The sequence below is a fragment of the Nyctereutes procyonoides genome, unplaced genomic scaffold (assembly GCF_905146905.1).
Source record: "Nyctereutes procyonoides isolate TBG_1078 unplaced genomic scaffold, NYPRO_anot_genome, whole genome shotgun sequence".
Lineage (NCBI taxonomy): Eukaryota > Metazoa > Chordata > Mammalia > Carnivora > Canidae > Nyctereutes > Nyctereutes procyonoides.
In genome coordinates, this window is record NW_026575031.1 from 982,132 (window position 1) to 999,886 (window position 17,755).

Consider the following 17,755-nt stretch of genomic DNA (forward strand, 5'->3'; position numbering starts at 1 on the left):
GATGATCTTATTTCTACAGGAAAAATAAAATACTGAGAAAATTTTATTATTAAATGGCCCTCCATAAATACAGGTAAACACATGGAGAGAGTCCTTCTTCCACCTGTACAGAGAGATGCACTGGGGAGAAATAGCAACAGCATCGACCTCTTGAAAAATAAGCTCCTGTAAGGCTGAAGTTGCTGAGGCCTACACACTTATAATGAGTAATCATAAATGAAAATGAAAAGTCAGTGGGAGAGGGAGTGTCTATCCAAATCCTGCATGCATATAGCACTAAAGCAATGGTGGGCTCTAAAGGATTAAAAGGTATTATCAGGAACACCCCCACATAATCAGAAATCAGGGCAGAAAATAAGCCACCCCCACATCAGAGAATGACATTCTGGTGAACTAAAATAATGCTAGCTGTGTAGCAAGACATTAGGCAGGAGCTGGGAAGCAGCAGAAAATGTCAATATATACAGCTCAAGACAGACTGGAAGGCTGAGGGCTGAATGCATGTAAAAGAGCACACCTTCTTCAATGCTACTTCCTGAGCACGTAGGGTGTACATTCCAGAGTGTTTGCATAAAAGAGGCGTCCACTTGTATGTTCCCATTTGATACTGAGAGATGCTGCAGCAGAAACAGAAATGAGACATGCTTTAAATCACCAGGCCAGTCCTGACAGAAGCAGCTCATCTAGAATCTCAAGGATTGAATTAAAGAGTCTCACTGTCCTCAGACTCTTTCCACATAGCCTGTGGGAGGCTGCTCTACCCCATCTAGAAGCAGCTTCAAAGTGGGACACTTTATTCAGGGAGGAGGACGTTTCAGCTACAGAAGTGGCAGACAAGTGTTGACTTCATTCCCTTAGCTGGATCCCTAATTCAACAGGAAGTCACAAAATGTCTCATCTTGTTAGGAGAAGGGAATTCACAAATGGCAAAAATGACTCCCAACTTTTGGCCTAGGCAAAGTGAAATCTGCCCACAGGATTGGTGCTGAGAATATTGAAAGCTTATCTTATCTCTGACGCTCCTCTGATATTTGGACACCTGAGGGCTTGATGTCAGTGACACCCAGCACCCAATCCCCAGGTGCAAAATCTCACCTGCACCTTTCAACCCACTCACCAAATATCCCACTCACCAAAACATTTTAAATTCTCCATTTTTCCAACATAAGCTTATTTTCCTCTATCCCGTTCTTTTTGGCTTGTTCTTTACTGGATAAGAGCTGAAAGCCATGTGAGAAATTTGTGGTTAAAGGTAGCTAACGTGTAACTTTAAGTTCCAGCCCCATGATAACATGGGCAGAGGAGAGAACTAACCACCTACCTCTCCAGTATACTGTGCAAAGGATTCTTATCCCACCCAACCTATTGTAGCTCAGTTCACTTTGGCCATTAGTTCCTAAAAGAAAATATTCTGAAAATGAAAAGATGACTGTTAGGAGGTACTTACAAGGTATCTTTCAGAGGACACGCTGACAAGGATGAGGTCATCACCAATTCGAACTTTCTCTCCCTCGGATCTCTGTTTGGAAGCAGGATGTATGGTCCACCAACAGGCTTCTCCTACATAAATGCTCCTTGAATTAGTCATTGTTTCATGGAATCCAGCCCCTAATTCTGTCCCTGTTCTCCTTTCTTCTGGTAACAATCCCTTAAGAGCTTTTGCACACACATATACTGCTCCAGGCTTCAATCTCTAGCCCCATAGCCACTTGACTATGTCTATCACTTTTGTTTTCTCGAGTGACAGAAAGAGTGTTTGGGAGAGAGTATTGGAGGCCAGAAACTATCGAAGCCTTTGAGTATTTTTAATACATATAGAAACATGCATTCTTCATAGGCACTAGAAATCTTTAAGAATTGACTTCACTGGTCTACTGACTACTTACACACTTTTATCTCTGCCATGCTTTCCATGAAACTCTACTAAATCAAGAGTGATTCTACTAAAAAAACAGAGATTTTCAAAAGGCCTAAATCTACAAAGACTAGGACGGCAGGTGAAAAGTTGATACCAAAGAAGAGAATGGACAATTTGGAAAAAAGAAAGCAGATAGATGCTTTTAGTGAAGAGAAAGCTAAAACCCAATTCTTTACAAAAAGTAAGAAAATGGAGGAAAAGTTGATCTCAAGAAATAAAGCCATCCCTCTACATCTTTCCCAGAAAGTCTCTGGAACTAGAGGTAAGTTACTTATAAAGGTAGCAGCGGAAGATGGGGTTGAAAATAGAATTGACTAAAAGCTATTTAGGAACCTTTATCTCCTGGTATCCTTTTTCTGTACCCTGCACAGCCAGCTGAGTCCTCCTCCTCTACTACCCTCCAGAAGATTAGGAGTTATCGACGGAATGACCAACCATCAAAGTTCTGGTTTTGTAATACCAAGCGCTGTCAAACAAGAAAGTGAAAAGTATTGCTAAAAATAGAGAATCATTAGAGTTCTATGCCCTGATTAGTAAAACCCCAGCTCCGTTCCCCTCTGCCTCCATTCCTCACATACTAGCTGGGTTGCCAAATCTCCCCTCCCCTCAAATTTAAGGATTCTTCTTTAGGGAAGCCAAGCTACCCAAGATAAAACCTACTGCTGTGTTGGCATCTTCAGTGAGATGCCTAGTCCATGCCAGATTAGCCAAAAGTAAGGCTTAACAGATGGCAAGCCACAGTCACACACACTCAGGGTGTCTGGTCAGCTTCTACTGCCTTGATCTAAACATGAATGGCAACCAAGGATCGCCCAACATCTGAGCCAAGTCACTAACTTGAATGGCAAGAACGTAACAGTGGGGAAAGAGAGTTGGAGAAAGCAAAGATTATGGAGAGCCAAAGAAAACTTTTTAAAAGTCATATATTTAATAATCTCAGAGAGGTAAGAAAAAATTACATTCATAAAGTAGCAATGAAAGTTCCATGAATGATCTCTTGGGAGAAAAATTCTTTGATTCTGAAAGAGAGAGAAAGAAACAAAAGGGTTACAGGATCAAGTTGAAAAAAAGTCTCCCCAAAAGAATGAATAGAAATGGATTAAAAATAGGAGTGAAGAGAAAATTAGAAAACCAATCTAGATTCCCAGAAAGCATGAACCAAGAAAACAAAGTCAGGAATTAGCAAAGAAATAGTATTGAACTTTTCCCAAAGCTGGAAGACAAGCATTCAGATCGAAAAGGCCCACAGATTCCCTAGCGCAGTGAAGACAGACCCACACCAGGGTCCATTCTCGGGAGACTTGGAACATAAAGGATCCATGCCCAGACGTATCACTGTGGAGTTTCAGACAAAAGGGCAAAAGAGAAGATCTAAGTAGCTCTGAGAAATATAAACAGGCCATACACAAAAGATAAGGAATCCGAATGTAGGTCTCAAGAGCCAGGCCATAAGCTAGAAGAATGAAAAGCCTTCATGATGTGGAGGAAGAAACATATTTCCAATGTAGAATATATGAATTACTTGTAAAGCTGGAATTAAGGACTTTTAGATGACAATCTACCTTCCATGGATCTTTTCTGTACAAGCTACTGGATAATGGGCTCCACCAAAGTGATGTGGTAAACCAACAGGGAGAAAAACATGAGATCCAGGAAACATGGAATCTAGGAGAGAGGCAAAGGAAATTTCCTGGATAATGATGGATGTTTCTAGAAGAAGACACTGATAGAACAGCTAATATGAATGAATCTGATCAGGGTAAAGTTTCAGTTCTACAGGACATTTTGGAATGAATCAATGATGGAGTCCTAGAAAATAAAGCAATTTTTTTCCCTTTTCTCAAAAAGTCTAAAGTCATTTTATCAATGTAAAAAGAATGGACATACACGACTTTTCTGGTTACATGCTCTAAGACTGACAGCTGGTTTATATTTAGAGGCCAACTTATAATCAGTGACTGTGCCTCTTCACACATTTTGTAATTGTTAGCAAAAGTTGACAACACCTTAAAGGAAATTATATTTTAAGAATAACACTTTAGCTAAAAGCAAAGCAACCTCATTTCAAATGCAAATATAATCTTATTTTAAGGGAAAAAATACAATGGGCAGAGGCAGGCCCACTCTCCTACTCTGTACAAAAATGAGAAATGGAGAGATAGAGGTTTTCCTCGGGTATTCTCAGACACCCCTGTGTGTAATACCGAGATGGCAGGTACACATGGTTTAAACTCTTCATTTTTTTCCTCTAGATATCTGGAAAATCAGTCAGTTTGGATCATTCCCTTATGAACTGACACAGTTTTGTGACAATGGCATGGACTTTTGTCCTTTGACTAGCCAACAATGGCATCTCCCCTCCTATTTGGGGGAAATGTCATGATATTAAAGACTGTACTCAATTTAGACTCTTCCTGTAGTGTGACCTAGGATATTTTCTCTTCTCTGGACTCTATTTGTTACTGTCCATTTTCCAAGCCTTGGGTTTCTACTTTACTATTTTTTTTAAAGATTTTATTTATTTATTCATGAGAGACACAGAGAGAGAGAGGCAGAAACACAGGCAGAGGGAGAAGCTGGCTCCATGTGAGGAGCCTCACGTGGGACTCAATCCCAGGTCTCCAGGATCACACCCTGGGCTGAAGGCGGCGCTATACCGCTGAGCCATCTGGGCTGCCTGGGTTTCTACTTTAAATTTTTTCTTTTTCTTTTTTAATTTATGATAGTCATCACACACACAGAGAGAGAGAGAGGCAGAGACATAGGCAGAGGGAGAAGCAGGCTCCATGCACCGGGAGCCCGACATGGGATTCGATCCCGGGTCTCCAGGATCGCACCCTGGGCCAAAGGCAGGCGCCAAACAGCTGCGCCACCCAGGGATCCCTGGGTTTCTACTTTAAAGCAGGTTCTACCCAATGGTCTCCCAGTAAATTCTCATTCTGCTTGAGTGAACCTGAATTAGTTTCTGCCATTTGCAACCAAGAATCTTGATTGACATGTAGCTTAACCTGTAAATGGAGCACAAATTCCATATACATTGCTCTTGATGGATGGTCAGATTACCTATGAATAGTCCCAGCCACAGAGAGCACCCAACACCCCAAGACCAGATGTTGCTCTGTTGGATAACTGCAGATATTACAAAGTGGTTTTCTTCATTGAGGGGAACTATGCCTCCTTTCAACTTCTATTCATTGCTCCATGAGTCTATGCAGTGACCACAGCAAGTCAGACCTTCCTTTGGTATTGTAACTTAAGTATATGTAGTTATATTGGTCTCTGTTCTTCGTTTCTGGTTTCCAGGGAGAACCTGCATCATCCTGGTCACCATCTTTCTTAGGATCCACCTCCTAACTGTCAATATTTTTGACTGAACTCAAAATAAAATGCAATACAGCCAACATTTCCCGAAGTATATGACTGCAGTGAAAGCATTATGTTCTCCTTCACTCATAGTTCCTATGTCTCTATCACACATTGTTTCTTATTCTCCTAAATTTTACTAGACCTCTCTCTTGACCTCACTGGTTGGTTGGCTTGGAATCCCAAATGAAGAACATACTCAGTATCCTTAAGCCCTTTGCCCGAGACCCCTATGAGCAGGAGAACTGGGAGTGTGGACTTACCTGTAGCATGTTCCTGTAGACCTACATCAAAGGCAAGTTTATCTGTCTGGGATCTTGATGTGGTCAAACAAGTTAGATACTGTGAAACAAAAACAGATGCTAGTGAAGTCACACGCTTCCATCAGGTCCTGGCACCTCATCACTAGTTGGTTTCCAGTTGTCAATTCCAACACTGAGCTATTGAATAAAGGACTTATTCATTGTATTTAGTGGTATATGACACCTTTGAAATATACCTTTATAGTATATTTAAAATCTCAAAGATGTTCTTATCTGATGACCCAGGGATTTAACTTCTAGGATTATATGCTACAAAAAATAAGTTTGAAATTAGTATCTTAGCATATTTAATAATATGCTTTAGTTCAAAGATACCAAGGGACTTTTAAATTGGAGAGAAGATAAATGGAATATATACAACCAATAATAATGGAAAGGCTGATAAATGTTGGCATTTCATTTTATGAAATATGTTGCCATTAAGAGTTTATCAAGAGTGTGTCACAGCATGGAACATACACAACATAGCACATCTGCACAGGTAATAGGTATGCAAAATTTAAATGCCTGGCCACTAGGCTAAAAGGAATTACACCAAACTGATAACTGAAGTTGTCTTTGGACAGTGGGAAGGACCATGATGACTTCCCTCACTTCTATTTATTTTGTTTTCCAAACTTCCTATGAGCTTCGGAACTTCTCAGTGTCTAGGCTTTTTTTTTTTTTTTTGCCCCCTAATTATAAAAATACATGTGCGTAAAAAAAAATACATGTGCGTGTAAAACTTAACAATGATATTTAAAATAATTTATAATGGGGGGAGGAAAAAACCCATGGCCTGTTCCTTGCCTCCTTTACTGACAGGCACAGTGGCTGGTTTTGGAATTAGACTGGCTGGTAGATAAGCACTTAGAATGTACTTTCTGAATTCTACTTTTACTTCTCTGCAACAGGAAAATGGAAAATCATTGCATTGTCCAAAGTCATATTTCACCAGCTTCAGTCTCAGAGCTGCTCCTAGAAAGAACTACCTAGTATAGAGTTTATGTTAAGCATGAGTTGGATTTTTGGGAGATGGGGGACAGTAAATCTAATATTAAATAACATAATCCTTCAGCTCTCTACCATGCTGTTAGCCTGAGTTTTCAAATGCACAAGTGTGCTGTTTGAAGTTTCGTTTAGGTCTATTTAAATAGGAGAAGAGAAGTATTAAGGGTTGATTTACTCCATGGATAAACACTGGGTTCTGAAAAATACACAATCACTTCTCAATTCTAGACATCAGGATACAAAGTTTCCCACTTTCTAAATGCCCCTATCTCCCGCTCCAGTAACCTTCCATTTGGTCACTTTTGTTCTGTGTCCTTTGCCATGAAAGACTACAACAGATGAATGTTCAGGCTGTAAAGGTCAACTTCTTACCAGTTCTAAGGGAAAAAAAAAGCTGCAATAAATAAATTATTTAAGAGGAAGCTGCTGCTCCAGTTGCAAATGTGACAGTTCAAGCTTTGAGATGAACTTTGCAGCATACTGCAGGTGTAAACGTGTGAAAATGAAGTCTTGAATTAATGTAACATTTTACACTAGGGCCAGACAAAGACGACAAGCCTTCCTCACACTGAGAGCAAGTGACGATGACAGATGCAGGGACAGAAGCAAACATGAGAGCTGGCACGTCTCAGGCTTGATTGGGATCACAATATTCTCCTTAGTACATCCTGCCAAAGATCTACAGCATCTGTATTTTCACAAATTGTACTGGCCTAAAACTTGAACAATTTTCCTCAACTTGCATTGGGTTATTCCCATTTTGGTTCTAGAGCCCTAATTACTTAAGCCTGATGAGTTTTCTGTGACTGCCCTGGTTCCTGATCTTCCTACTGCCTCTGGATTAACAGGATACCTTCTAGTTATATCCCAGGCCTAACAGCAGTGGATACCATCCCATTTCCTATAGCTAGTAAAAGAGTTGAAATTTCACAAAAATCTTGTTTGATTTTTTTCTCTCCTATCCTGGTTATCCTTGTATGCTCAGGAAATCAGTTATTTCATGGTTTATTTCTTCATCAATTCAACAAGTATCTGTTGAGCACCCGGGATGTCAAGGCACTGTCCTTAGTAGGCTCAGGTTTAGTTAAATTAAAAAAAAGAGACACGGGGTGGAGAGGAAGACGGTCAGACGTTAAGCAAATACAAGACTGCAATCATGAGAAAGAAATGGGAAGCCGATGTATTCTGATGGTTCACATTCCAAATGATTCCCCTTGTTACCCTAACCTGGCCACCTGTTGGCTTCCCGTGCCCCTGCCCCTCGGCGCCCCCCTCCTCAGGGCGGAAGCAGACCCCAGGGGCTTACCATGCCACTGAAGGAGTGTCGCAGGAGAACCGCGTGGCCGTACAGCAGTGTCCGGTGGCCCCCGCCTTGGGCCGCCTGCGGGGAGGGACGGGCACGCTGTCAGCCGGGCCGCACGTGGCCCCTCTGACAGCAAAGCAGGGCAGGCACCAGGGAGCACAGGCTACAAGGGAAAGACCCACTGCAAAGCTCCCAGAGAATTCATTCGAGAAGCGAGTGGCCAGCCTAAGGGCGTGGGGAGACTCGTGACTACAGCCATGCAGCATCCTCGGGAGCAGGCGTGTAGGGCCACACTTCGTCTGGGATACCCCTGTCTGGGGTCAGCGGGACCCTGAGCTCTTCGACCAGAGGAGCGTACAAATGCCGCAGGTACCGCTTACCTTCCTTTGAAACTTCTCAGAAGCGTTCAGAGTGAGAGAGAGAAACAAATGTGACATGACTCTAGCCTAGTGACAGAAAGCAGCTTGGGGGTGGCGGCACACAGTCACAGTCTGTTCCCTGCTGTCTGTTCCCTCAAGATGCTAGGCCTCCTGCCCCATCCCTTACGCGGCTCCCACATACCCGGGTTTCACCTTCCCGATCAGAAACCCCGGACTCTCAAATGGCAACCGGTGGGGCCCCTGCAGACTCCTAACCGGTGCTGAGGCCCATCCGGCACCTTCTCTGCCTCCCCAGGCAGCCCCGCCCTGGCTGTTCCCCGGGTGGCAGGCCCAACCAGGAGGAGCGGCGCGGGACAGGGGCAGCCTGACACAAAGCCACCGTATCTGTCCCTCTCTCCCTTAGTCTGCAGACTGTCACCGTCTGAACAGAACAGTGCACAGTAGGAGGCTGTTACCTATTGTAGTTGCCCCTCAGTAATACGGAAAAACTGAGATCTACGAGAAATCCCAGCATTTTTTGGCATCAACTTTTTCAATTTCTACCTGAATCTCTATCCTGCTACCCTTCCCTCAGAGACAGTCCCACGGTATTGATCACACACCCCTCTTAGGAAAAAGAAAATATTTAAGCACAGGAGCCTCCATCCCTAGATATGCACAAAAAGCATCCAAAGTCTGAGAAGAAAATCAATATAGAAATTCTAACAATTCCCTCTATACGCCAAGGGCACCTGTTAGGTACCTCATTTTATTTCAATCTGCAGACCAGCGGCCCCAGGGGCTGGCTTGAGGTGCTGCTTCCCTCCTGCACCTGCCCACCCACCCTCTGTCCCTCGGAACAATGAGTGACGAAGGGGAAAGCTGGTATGGAGAGAAGGCACAGGTCTGAATAACAAGGCCTAGGGTAATTTTATTTCAACTCTATTTAGATTAAAAAAGTTGCCTTGTCAAAGAGATCATTTTTTCACGTCATACCAGGAGCCTAAAGAAAGGAAAAGTGATAGAGTTGGTGTCATGTTTTTTAAAAAGCTGATGACCGTTTATCAATGTGGCTGTACTTTCCTCCCAGCAATGGAGATATTCAAGAGCTCCTGAGACTTCAATAGGATGCAGGAGTTAAATGCTCTTTGTCCCCTTTCTGCATTTCTTGAAATCATTCGATCTAACTTCAGTTGCTGTATTTACAAACGTGTCAACAGCTGTGTTAAAATTAGCCAGACCGAGTGACTTTTACAGCGTCAGTCTGATGATTTTCCCTGCACATCTGCGATATCCTAAGTTAACTGGCAGCACACGACAGCCTAGGTGCGGGTGTGTACTCCCAGACCAGGCCTGCGTCTCATCTGTCCCAGCGTGAACCATGGGTCACACCCTCGCCTTTGTGCCCATCAACGCAGCGAGTAATCTTAAAAGGAGTCAAGCGTTGCCGGCCACACAAGGTGGCACAGGAGAGCTCGTGCCCCTCCTCTTCTCTGGCACCACTGCAACCGTCTCCTGGCTCTTATGTCCTTTGTCATGGTGCCGACAGAAAAGTAGAGAGGCTACGTGCAGGTGCCCCACTGGGACTGAATGGGGCAGCGGGGTGCAGGACCCTGCAGAACCCGAGAGGCTTCACATCCTGCCTCTTCCCTCCACTAGGGCAGTGCCTCTGTGCTGGTGGCACACCCGCGGGCTAGAGCAAAAGCCCTGGACCTGGCTCTGTAGCACTTGCTTCACTGGGCTCGGGAGGAGCCTGGGAACTGGCATTTCTGTCAAACTCCAGGGCACAGGACTCCAATGTTGCTGGCCCAGTGATGACACCTCGAGAGCCACTGCCTCAGGGATGATGCAACATCAGTGCCTGGAAGAGTAAGGAGCTTTCTCTGCAGAAGCTTTGGTGATCACCATCCTGGGGAGCTCTTCTGGGCACATACCACACAGAGGTGCTTTATGTGACTTTACAACTCATCCTCATGGTTCTACTAAGTGGGAATGATTCCCTCCATTTATAATGTGAGGAATTTGAAGTTCAAAGAGGGATGTGGAGGTTGGGCGGGAGGAGGGGAAGCAGACTTGCAGTTAACTCCAGAACTCGAGCTCATCTCTCTCTTGTTTCTGTATTGTATTCATTCACCTACTGTGTACAAAACCAGTGTACAAAGTAAGCAGGGCAGCAGGACAGGGAGCTACCTTCTCTGCTCCTAGAGGAAGGTGAATTGCTACAGCTGAGATTCAGTGAGCACCGAGCATACAGTAGGCACAAAACTAGGCAAAGTGCTATATGCGAACGATCTCGTTTTATACTTGCGGTTAGTGCTGTGACGTAGCTACAGTAGTTCTCTCCGTTTAACAGCAATGCACATGGAGGCTCAAAAAAGTCACATAATGTGCACAAAGTCACAAGGCTCCAAGTGCACAGTCGGGATCTAACCATATGCTGTGTCTCCCTCCTGGTAGTCTGGTCTACAAAGACTTATGTCTTATGTATAAAACAACAACAACAACCTTGCTACAAATAGGAGACCATCTTCCTGCTAAAAGAGGTAAAGACAAAGAGCATTGGGATAGGCCAGGAAAGTGTTGAGGAACAGCTTTATGGATAAAGTTGTTATCCTGACAGGTGGGAGGGTTGAGGACCAATGATGGTAGGAGAGAGGAGCCCACAGGAGCAAAGGCCTGGAGCTGGAGAGCACGAAGTGCACATGGGGACTCGGAGAGTTTTGTTTTTCCTTTTCCTTTTCCTTTTCCTTTTCCTTTTCCTTTTCCTTTCCTTTCCTTTCCTTTCCTTTCCTTCTTTTTCTTTTTTTTCTTTTCTTTTCTTTTTTTTTTCCACTGAGTTTTCACAACTAGCGCTGAGGGCAGATGAAATGGGAGGGAACGTCTGGGGAAAAGTTAGGGCACAAGCGCAGGGCAATCTGGTTACAAAGGGGCACAAGGGGCTGCTCCCAGTGAATGGGACCCTGCTGTAGGTTTGGTTGTTTTGATTTTTCTTACTGAAGCAGGCTCTTTTCTTTCAGATTTTATTTATTTATGAGAGAGACAGAGAGAGGCAGAGACACAGGCAAGGGGATAAGCAGGCTCCATGCAGGGAGCCTGATGCGGGACTCGATCCCAGGATCCCGGCCGGGGTCATCGCCTGAGCTGAAGGCAGACACTCAACCACAGAACCCCCCAGGGTCCCTAAAGCAGGTTCTTTTTTAAAGGAGTGCCTTTTAACATATGTTTGGCAGGTGACCCTGACTGCACAATGTGGAAGAGCTAGAGGCGTCAAACCCTCAGCACAGAACTGATGGTTCTTTCAGTTTCCATGACAACATGGGAACATGGACCACAAACCTTGGTGTCGTCCTTCCCTCCCTGTCCCTCCGTCATGCCCCACAGTCGAGCCTGAGCACCTCTGTGCCATCTCTGGAATACGTCCTGCCCCCAGGGGTTCAGTGGCCCCCTGCCGCCGGTGGCGTCCCCACTCCCCACGCCCTATTTTGGTGGGACCCGCATGGCAGCTGTAGCCACCCTGTCACAGCGACCAGCCACACGGAAGGGCTTTCTAGTTGGCCTTGCCCCGCTGTCACCAGGCTTGGCGAGGCCCTCACTGTGGCCTCTGAGACCCGGCTTCAGGACCCAGCAATCTCTCTCTGCGAGAGGCCAGACAGTATTTTAGGGTTTCTGGGATATGCGTGGTCTCCTTCATATGGTCTTTTTTTTTATTCCAGACAGCTTTTTCAAGACTTTAAAACTGTTCTTTCCTAGAGCAAGCTCCCAACTGGAGATGGCCACCAGACCCGGCTGCTGGGCCCCACTGTCCTGGGTTGGGTGCCCTTCCCTCCGAAGGTGTCACCTACCACCGGTGCGCTCCCCCACCCCACCTCTGTTCGGCCTCCCAGGCCTCCCTCTAATTCAGGCTACAAGGCTCCCTCCTGCCACAGGGCTTTGACACACAGGCTCCCCCCACCCAGAATGCTCTTCCTCCTGCATCCTCAAGACCTCTGCCCAGCATTCAGTTCCGAGCTCCCAAATCTCATTAGAGGAGCATTCTCTGATCACCCCTTCTAAAAGAAAAACCACCCTTGCTCCATCACAATTTGCTGCTGTATCATTTCTTGAGATATTTGTTATTAGCTGATGTGAATCCATGTTATTTTTGATAAGTACCCATCCTCTGCCACTCCCAAGGATGTAAGCTTCAGGAGTCTGTGGTGTCCCCTGCCATGTCAGCACCACCTTTATCGGTACCTGGCAAGGAGGAGGCACCCGTGCGCATCTTTCCCGAACGGATAAATAATAATCACACAAAGTGGTTCTTTCATTTCCCTTCTACGGATGGAAAAAAGAGAAACTTCCCCATCATCGGCTTGTAGGCAGTGAGCTCAGATTTGAGCCCGGGTCAAACTACACGTTCTACTAACTCCTACCGCAATTTGACTTCAATAGTGGAATAATATGTCGGGAAAGATGTGATCTGCTATACAGAGCACTGCGCGGTCCCGGTGATAGGGGACCCCAGGCCCCAGGACGGTGCGGCCTCTTCGGGATGGCAGTACTGTGTCGCCGCAAGTGACCTCCACTGTCATCAGGAGCAGGAGGACCTTGTTTGGTGCCACCTCCCAGGACAGGGTAGGCACAGCTAGGCTGGCAAAAGCACCCTGATGCCATGCCCAGAGGAAAAAATGTTCCTCTAGCTTCTTAATTCGATAATCTTGCCTGTAACGTTAAAGTTAATTCCACCACGGACTTTCCATTTGATGGTTAGTTACCAGAAGACAGTGCCTCCCAGGGAGGTAAACCTGAGATGGCAACCAACACTGGGTAACGGTGCTTTTCCCCAGTCACACGTAGGAATTTCAAGACTATGAGATCTCTAAGCTACCTTCCTTTATAACCTGGAACCCCAGTTCCTCTTTGGGGGTCCCAGACTCGGGGAGAGCTCTGTGGTGGAGGTAACATAACCCACGAAAGGCTTCAGGGGCCCCCTTCTGGGGAGAGCGTGAAGAGCATGAAATCACTTATTGGATGTGGCTGTGCATACTTTCATTTCCCTTTCCTTCCCTACCACACTTCTGTCCTACTCTTTCAGGTTATCAAAGAAAAAAAAGAAAGCCTTTCTAGAAGGTCACAGAGCAATATTCCCTGAGCATGGGAGAGGCCCTTTATATTGCCTAGGACAACTGCATTTCCTTCAATACAAGTGAGAACCAATAATGATGCCATGTAAGTGCAACAAACAAACAAAACCCAGTAACACCTAACAGTATGAACAAAAGCAGGTAACTCAATATTTTTAGTTAGAAAGCATACCCAAAGATTCTATTCATGACTGTTAAAAAAAATTCAAGTTTTAGGAATTGACTTAGATGAGTCAAACCCTCAGAATGAAACCACAAGCCTTTATTCTATAAAATATAATTTGATTTGGTGGAATAGAAAGGTATACTTCGTTACAGAATAAGAATACCAATATTTGTAAATGCCTATTATTCTAAATTTAACTTACAGATTTAACACAGTTTAAATGAATATTCCAATAGGGTATTTTGGAAGCTAACAAAATTGCTATAAAAGCATTGAGGAAGATCCACAGGAAATATAAAAGATTCTGGATGGATAACAGAATTAAATATTTCATTTTAAAATTAAATTCTAGAACAACTGATATGTAATAGAATGGTCCACATTCTTTTACAGACCTACTACTTATCTATGCTTTGAAGTAACAAATGCACTCAAAGGACACAAGAAACAGATAAGATTGTACCAAGATCACCAAACTTCAGAACCCTGGAAACAACATTTAATGACTTGCAGAATACTTTGTGTCACTGTGACACATGGGTAAACATCTTGTCCAGATGTAAGAAAAATACTAAAGCCTCAAGTAAAGAAAGAGGCAAAGGATATGAATAAATGATTCCTATCAGGAATAAGATTAAAACACATGGATGGGATTTTATCTCTTCTAGTAATGAAAGGAATAACAACTAAAGCAATTCTTATACAACATTTACATCGACCAAATTTGCGAGAAAAAAAAAAAGGGAAAAAAACAATGGTGCCAGAGCTGCAATTTAGCTGGTGTGATCCTGTCCAAGGTGACACCGAGTACAGCCTCCTGACATGGCAATGTGGTAACGTATAAAGAAGCCATAGAGAGGTCCATGACCTGTGCTATAGTCGTTGCACTTCCAGAACTAGTTCAAGAAAAGCAAAAAAAATACACACACTGTTGTGATAAGAGCATTAGAACGAAGGCAAATGAAACATCTGGCAAGGGCCTAAATATCCAACAGAAAACTGTTATCTAGTACATCATGGACTTTCTCAGGATGTTGTATCCTGCAGCCATTAAAGATGACAACCGAGGTGACCAGAACGCAAGATGCCTTCAGTTGTTAGGTATATGCAAGAACGATAAGGAAATGTATAAAAATGAAATAGCCATTTGGTTGGTTGCAGAATCATTGGAGACTTTTCCAAAATTTTAACACTACCATCACATAGTTTAAATAAAAAAAATTCATGTGTGTTGGGGGCAACCGCTGTTGCATGTGTTTGGAGAAGTGGGGTGCCCTAAAAGTGTTTTGTATATTCGTTAAAACTGCACTGCTTAAGGGTATCATTGGCTTGCCAGATTCCTCAGTTAATGCCTTTCCCTGCCTGAAGGCCTGATGGCAAAGCACAGCAGCATGCCTTCCTTTTGGCATTGATCCAGGGTCTAGCTCTTTCCTGATGGCAAGTATTAAATGGAAACCCAGGGAGTCAACCTTTTTCCAAGACCCTCTAACCCCCTCCTAGTTCCCTCGGGCCCAGCTCCAGACTCCAGAGGAAGAAAATCTCTTGCCATAGAAACTCGCTCCTGCTTGAATCCTCAACATGCTGGTTCTTCCGACTGCACTTTGAGGATCCTTCACCTTAGATCCCATCCTTGTTCCTAGACACTTGGTTTTTCTAGTCATCTAAATTCCCTTACTATGTGTGACATCCTGAAGAGCCCATGAAGGCCACCAAACACTTTTCTTGACCGCCTATTGTGGATCAGATACTCTACTCTCTGCTGGGTAACTGCCAAATCTAGCTTTTCCTGGGCTTCTCCCTCTTGGCATACAAAGACACTACAGAAGCACAAGGGACCATTTCTTTTAATTTGACACATTGATTTCCATTTGGATTGGGATGGTTAATATGGATCTAAAATACATAGGGAGCCCAGACCAGTGGCTACAGAAAGCCACATGTTCAGGACAGAATCCCCTGAAGGGGTTTGTCCTATAAGAAATCCTTCAAGTGAGTCTGGGGCAACTCAACCAGGGCAGTGCAATCCTTCAACTTAAATGTACTTGAAAGGAAGCCAAATTCTTGGGATTGTTTGGTGGCCTCTTGGGATATTGTTAAAAATGGAAATAATGAAATAGAATTTTAATGAAGTTTAGGAAAGAGGAGGAAGAGGGTACCATCTGACAGCCCCACTTTCCCAAGTTCAGTGACCGTGGCAGTCTCCTCAGTTGCCTTTGAAAAACAGGCCCGCGTGTCAGAAGCTGTGAGGTGCAACATGACCCCCAAGAGAAACGGCTGGCTGAAAGCCTGTGGCAGTCACTGCTCTTCTGCTAAGTGCTCTTGCAGCAAGGTAAGCAGGGAGGTGGGACTCTAGGGAACCCCATCTCCCATACTCAGTGTTTTCCCTTCTCTTCATCTCACATCACAGGCCTGAAGAACAGAACCCTCCAAGAGCTATGCCTAAAAACAGGCTATTCTCCGTTATTTCATTTTTTAAGTAGGGAGGATAATCAAAACCAACACTCCATCCCCAACACCTACCACCAATGCTGAATTTACCATTCCCACAGTCTAGAATTCATTCCATTCAGCCAACCTGCCCTCTTAAAAGCACCTCGAATTATTTGTCCTGGGTGGGAAGCCTCTGGCAATCTCATTTTTGTTCAGGTCATAACTTTCCCAGCCATGTGGAAGTATTTTCGTACAAAAAGATGAAAGGCCACAGCCTGATTTGAGAAACTAAGTTCTGGGTCATGAGCATCATCTATAGCTAGAAGCTGCACAGCAGGGAGGTATGCTGTTCCAGGAAAAAGCCCCTCCTACACTGATGTGGCCCAAATCTCACATGGATTTTAGTAAATAAAATCCGAAAGGTGGCTCAGGTGAGCTGGGGATTGCAGAGAAGCTTCTGTGGTGATCCAAAATTTCTTCTTTCCTGTGAGCCCTGAAACCCATGAAAAAACAGAGTCCTTGCCTGGTGCAGACTTAAACTCTGAACACCCAGCTGAAGACAACTGAGGAATCTCTCCTTTCAAGTCTCTAAAAATAAGTTTTTGATCCATGAGAATCTATGTAGACGTGTACAATCATTTCCTCTCCCCTCTCTCCAATCCATGCAGTTTGGGGAAAAAAATCCAATTGCTTTGTGAGGTTCCCACCAGGGCCAGGATTTCACAAACACATGTGTCTGAAACAGGAGGATAAGCATTCTCCATGGAGGGGAAAGAACTGGCTGTTGGGATGCCTCCAAATTCAGCAGAGGGTCATTCTAGATACATCTGTGCTTTTCTTAGAACATAGATTTCCCAGGGAAACCTGACAGCCAGAATGGCAGCTCTAACACATGTTTCTTTTTATGGTATCTTTTAAGAGAACAAATTGACAGGAGATATTTGTCAGGGTAGTAATGACATTTAGATTGATGGCAAGTATACTTTGGAAAGAGGTGAAGCAACTATCTTTTTTCCTTTGAACTCATATTTCCCTCTTTGTCCCATAGAAGACTAACAGACTTCTAAGAATCTGACATTGTCAACTTCATTCTTTACATAAAAGAACCCCAACTGTCAGATTTGTTTTCCAGTCCCTGCTCTAGTTTTTATTTGAACCACCCATGCTCATCACTCCTCTGACCTCTGATGAAACGGAGGACCCATGGCCACACAGGGTCAAGACTAAGCTCTCTGCCCAATCATGGCCTTTCTCATCCCAGCTAACATACCCTGAATATTTTCTACCAAGCGTTTAACATCTGAAAGGTTAGATTACCTTGACATGAAAAATCAAACACTGTATCTAATCTATTTCTCTAAGAAAAAAAACCTGTTCATTTTATGGATAATAAAATAGAAGTAAGTTTTTGTATCATAAAACCGCCATTGAGTCCTACTGTGTGCACTTTTACCCATGTGGGCTAAGAGGCTGAAAATGAAATCAATTCTATTTTGATCTTTGATCCTCCTTCCTTTCTTTCTCCTGTACTCCTTAACCTATTTTTTTTCTCTCTCCTGGATGTCTTTTCATTTCTTGTACCAGCCCCAATTATGGTCTTGCTGGACAGAGATCAATTCATCCTGTTCTCTCTATATCCATACAATATGCCCAGGGCCATATATCTGAGCAAAACACACACACACACACACACACACACACACACACACTTTCCTTGAAGTATATGAAGTGGTCTTGGGTGGAGAAGCTGATTCCTAAGAGTTCCGTGTGTATATGGCCT

The 17,755-nt window shown here is 44.0% G+C and overlaps 1 protein-coding gene across 1 annotated transcript in view; it reads right to left on the reverse strand.

The window, feature by feature from the left end:
- The window catches only part of RYR3 (ryanodine receptor 3), a 507,628-nt gene that overhangs the window by 271,355 nt on the left and 218,518 nt on the right, over positions 1-17,755 (reverse strand). Inside the window, exons 4-7 of the mRNA XM_055316631.1 lie at positions 7,901-7,975; positions 5,545-5,623; positions 1,448-1,560; positions 518-617 (exon numbers count right to left, since the gene is read on the reverse strand). Coding sequence (XP_055172606.1) covers positions 518-617; positions 1,448-1,560; positions 5,545-5,623; positions 7,901-7,975 — 367 coding nt within the window. The remainder of the gene's footprint in view (positions 1-517; positions 618-1,447; positions 1,561-5,544; positions 5,624-7,900; positions 7,976-17,755) is intronic.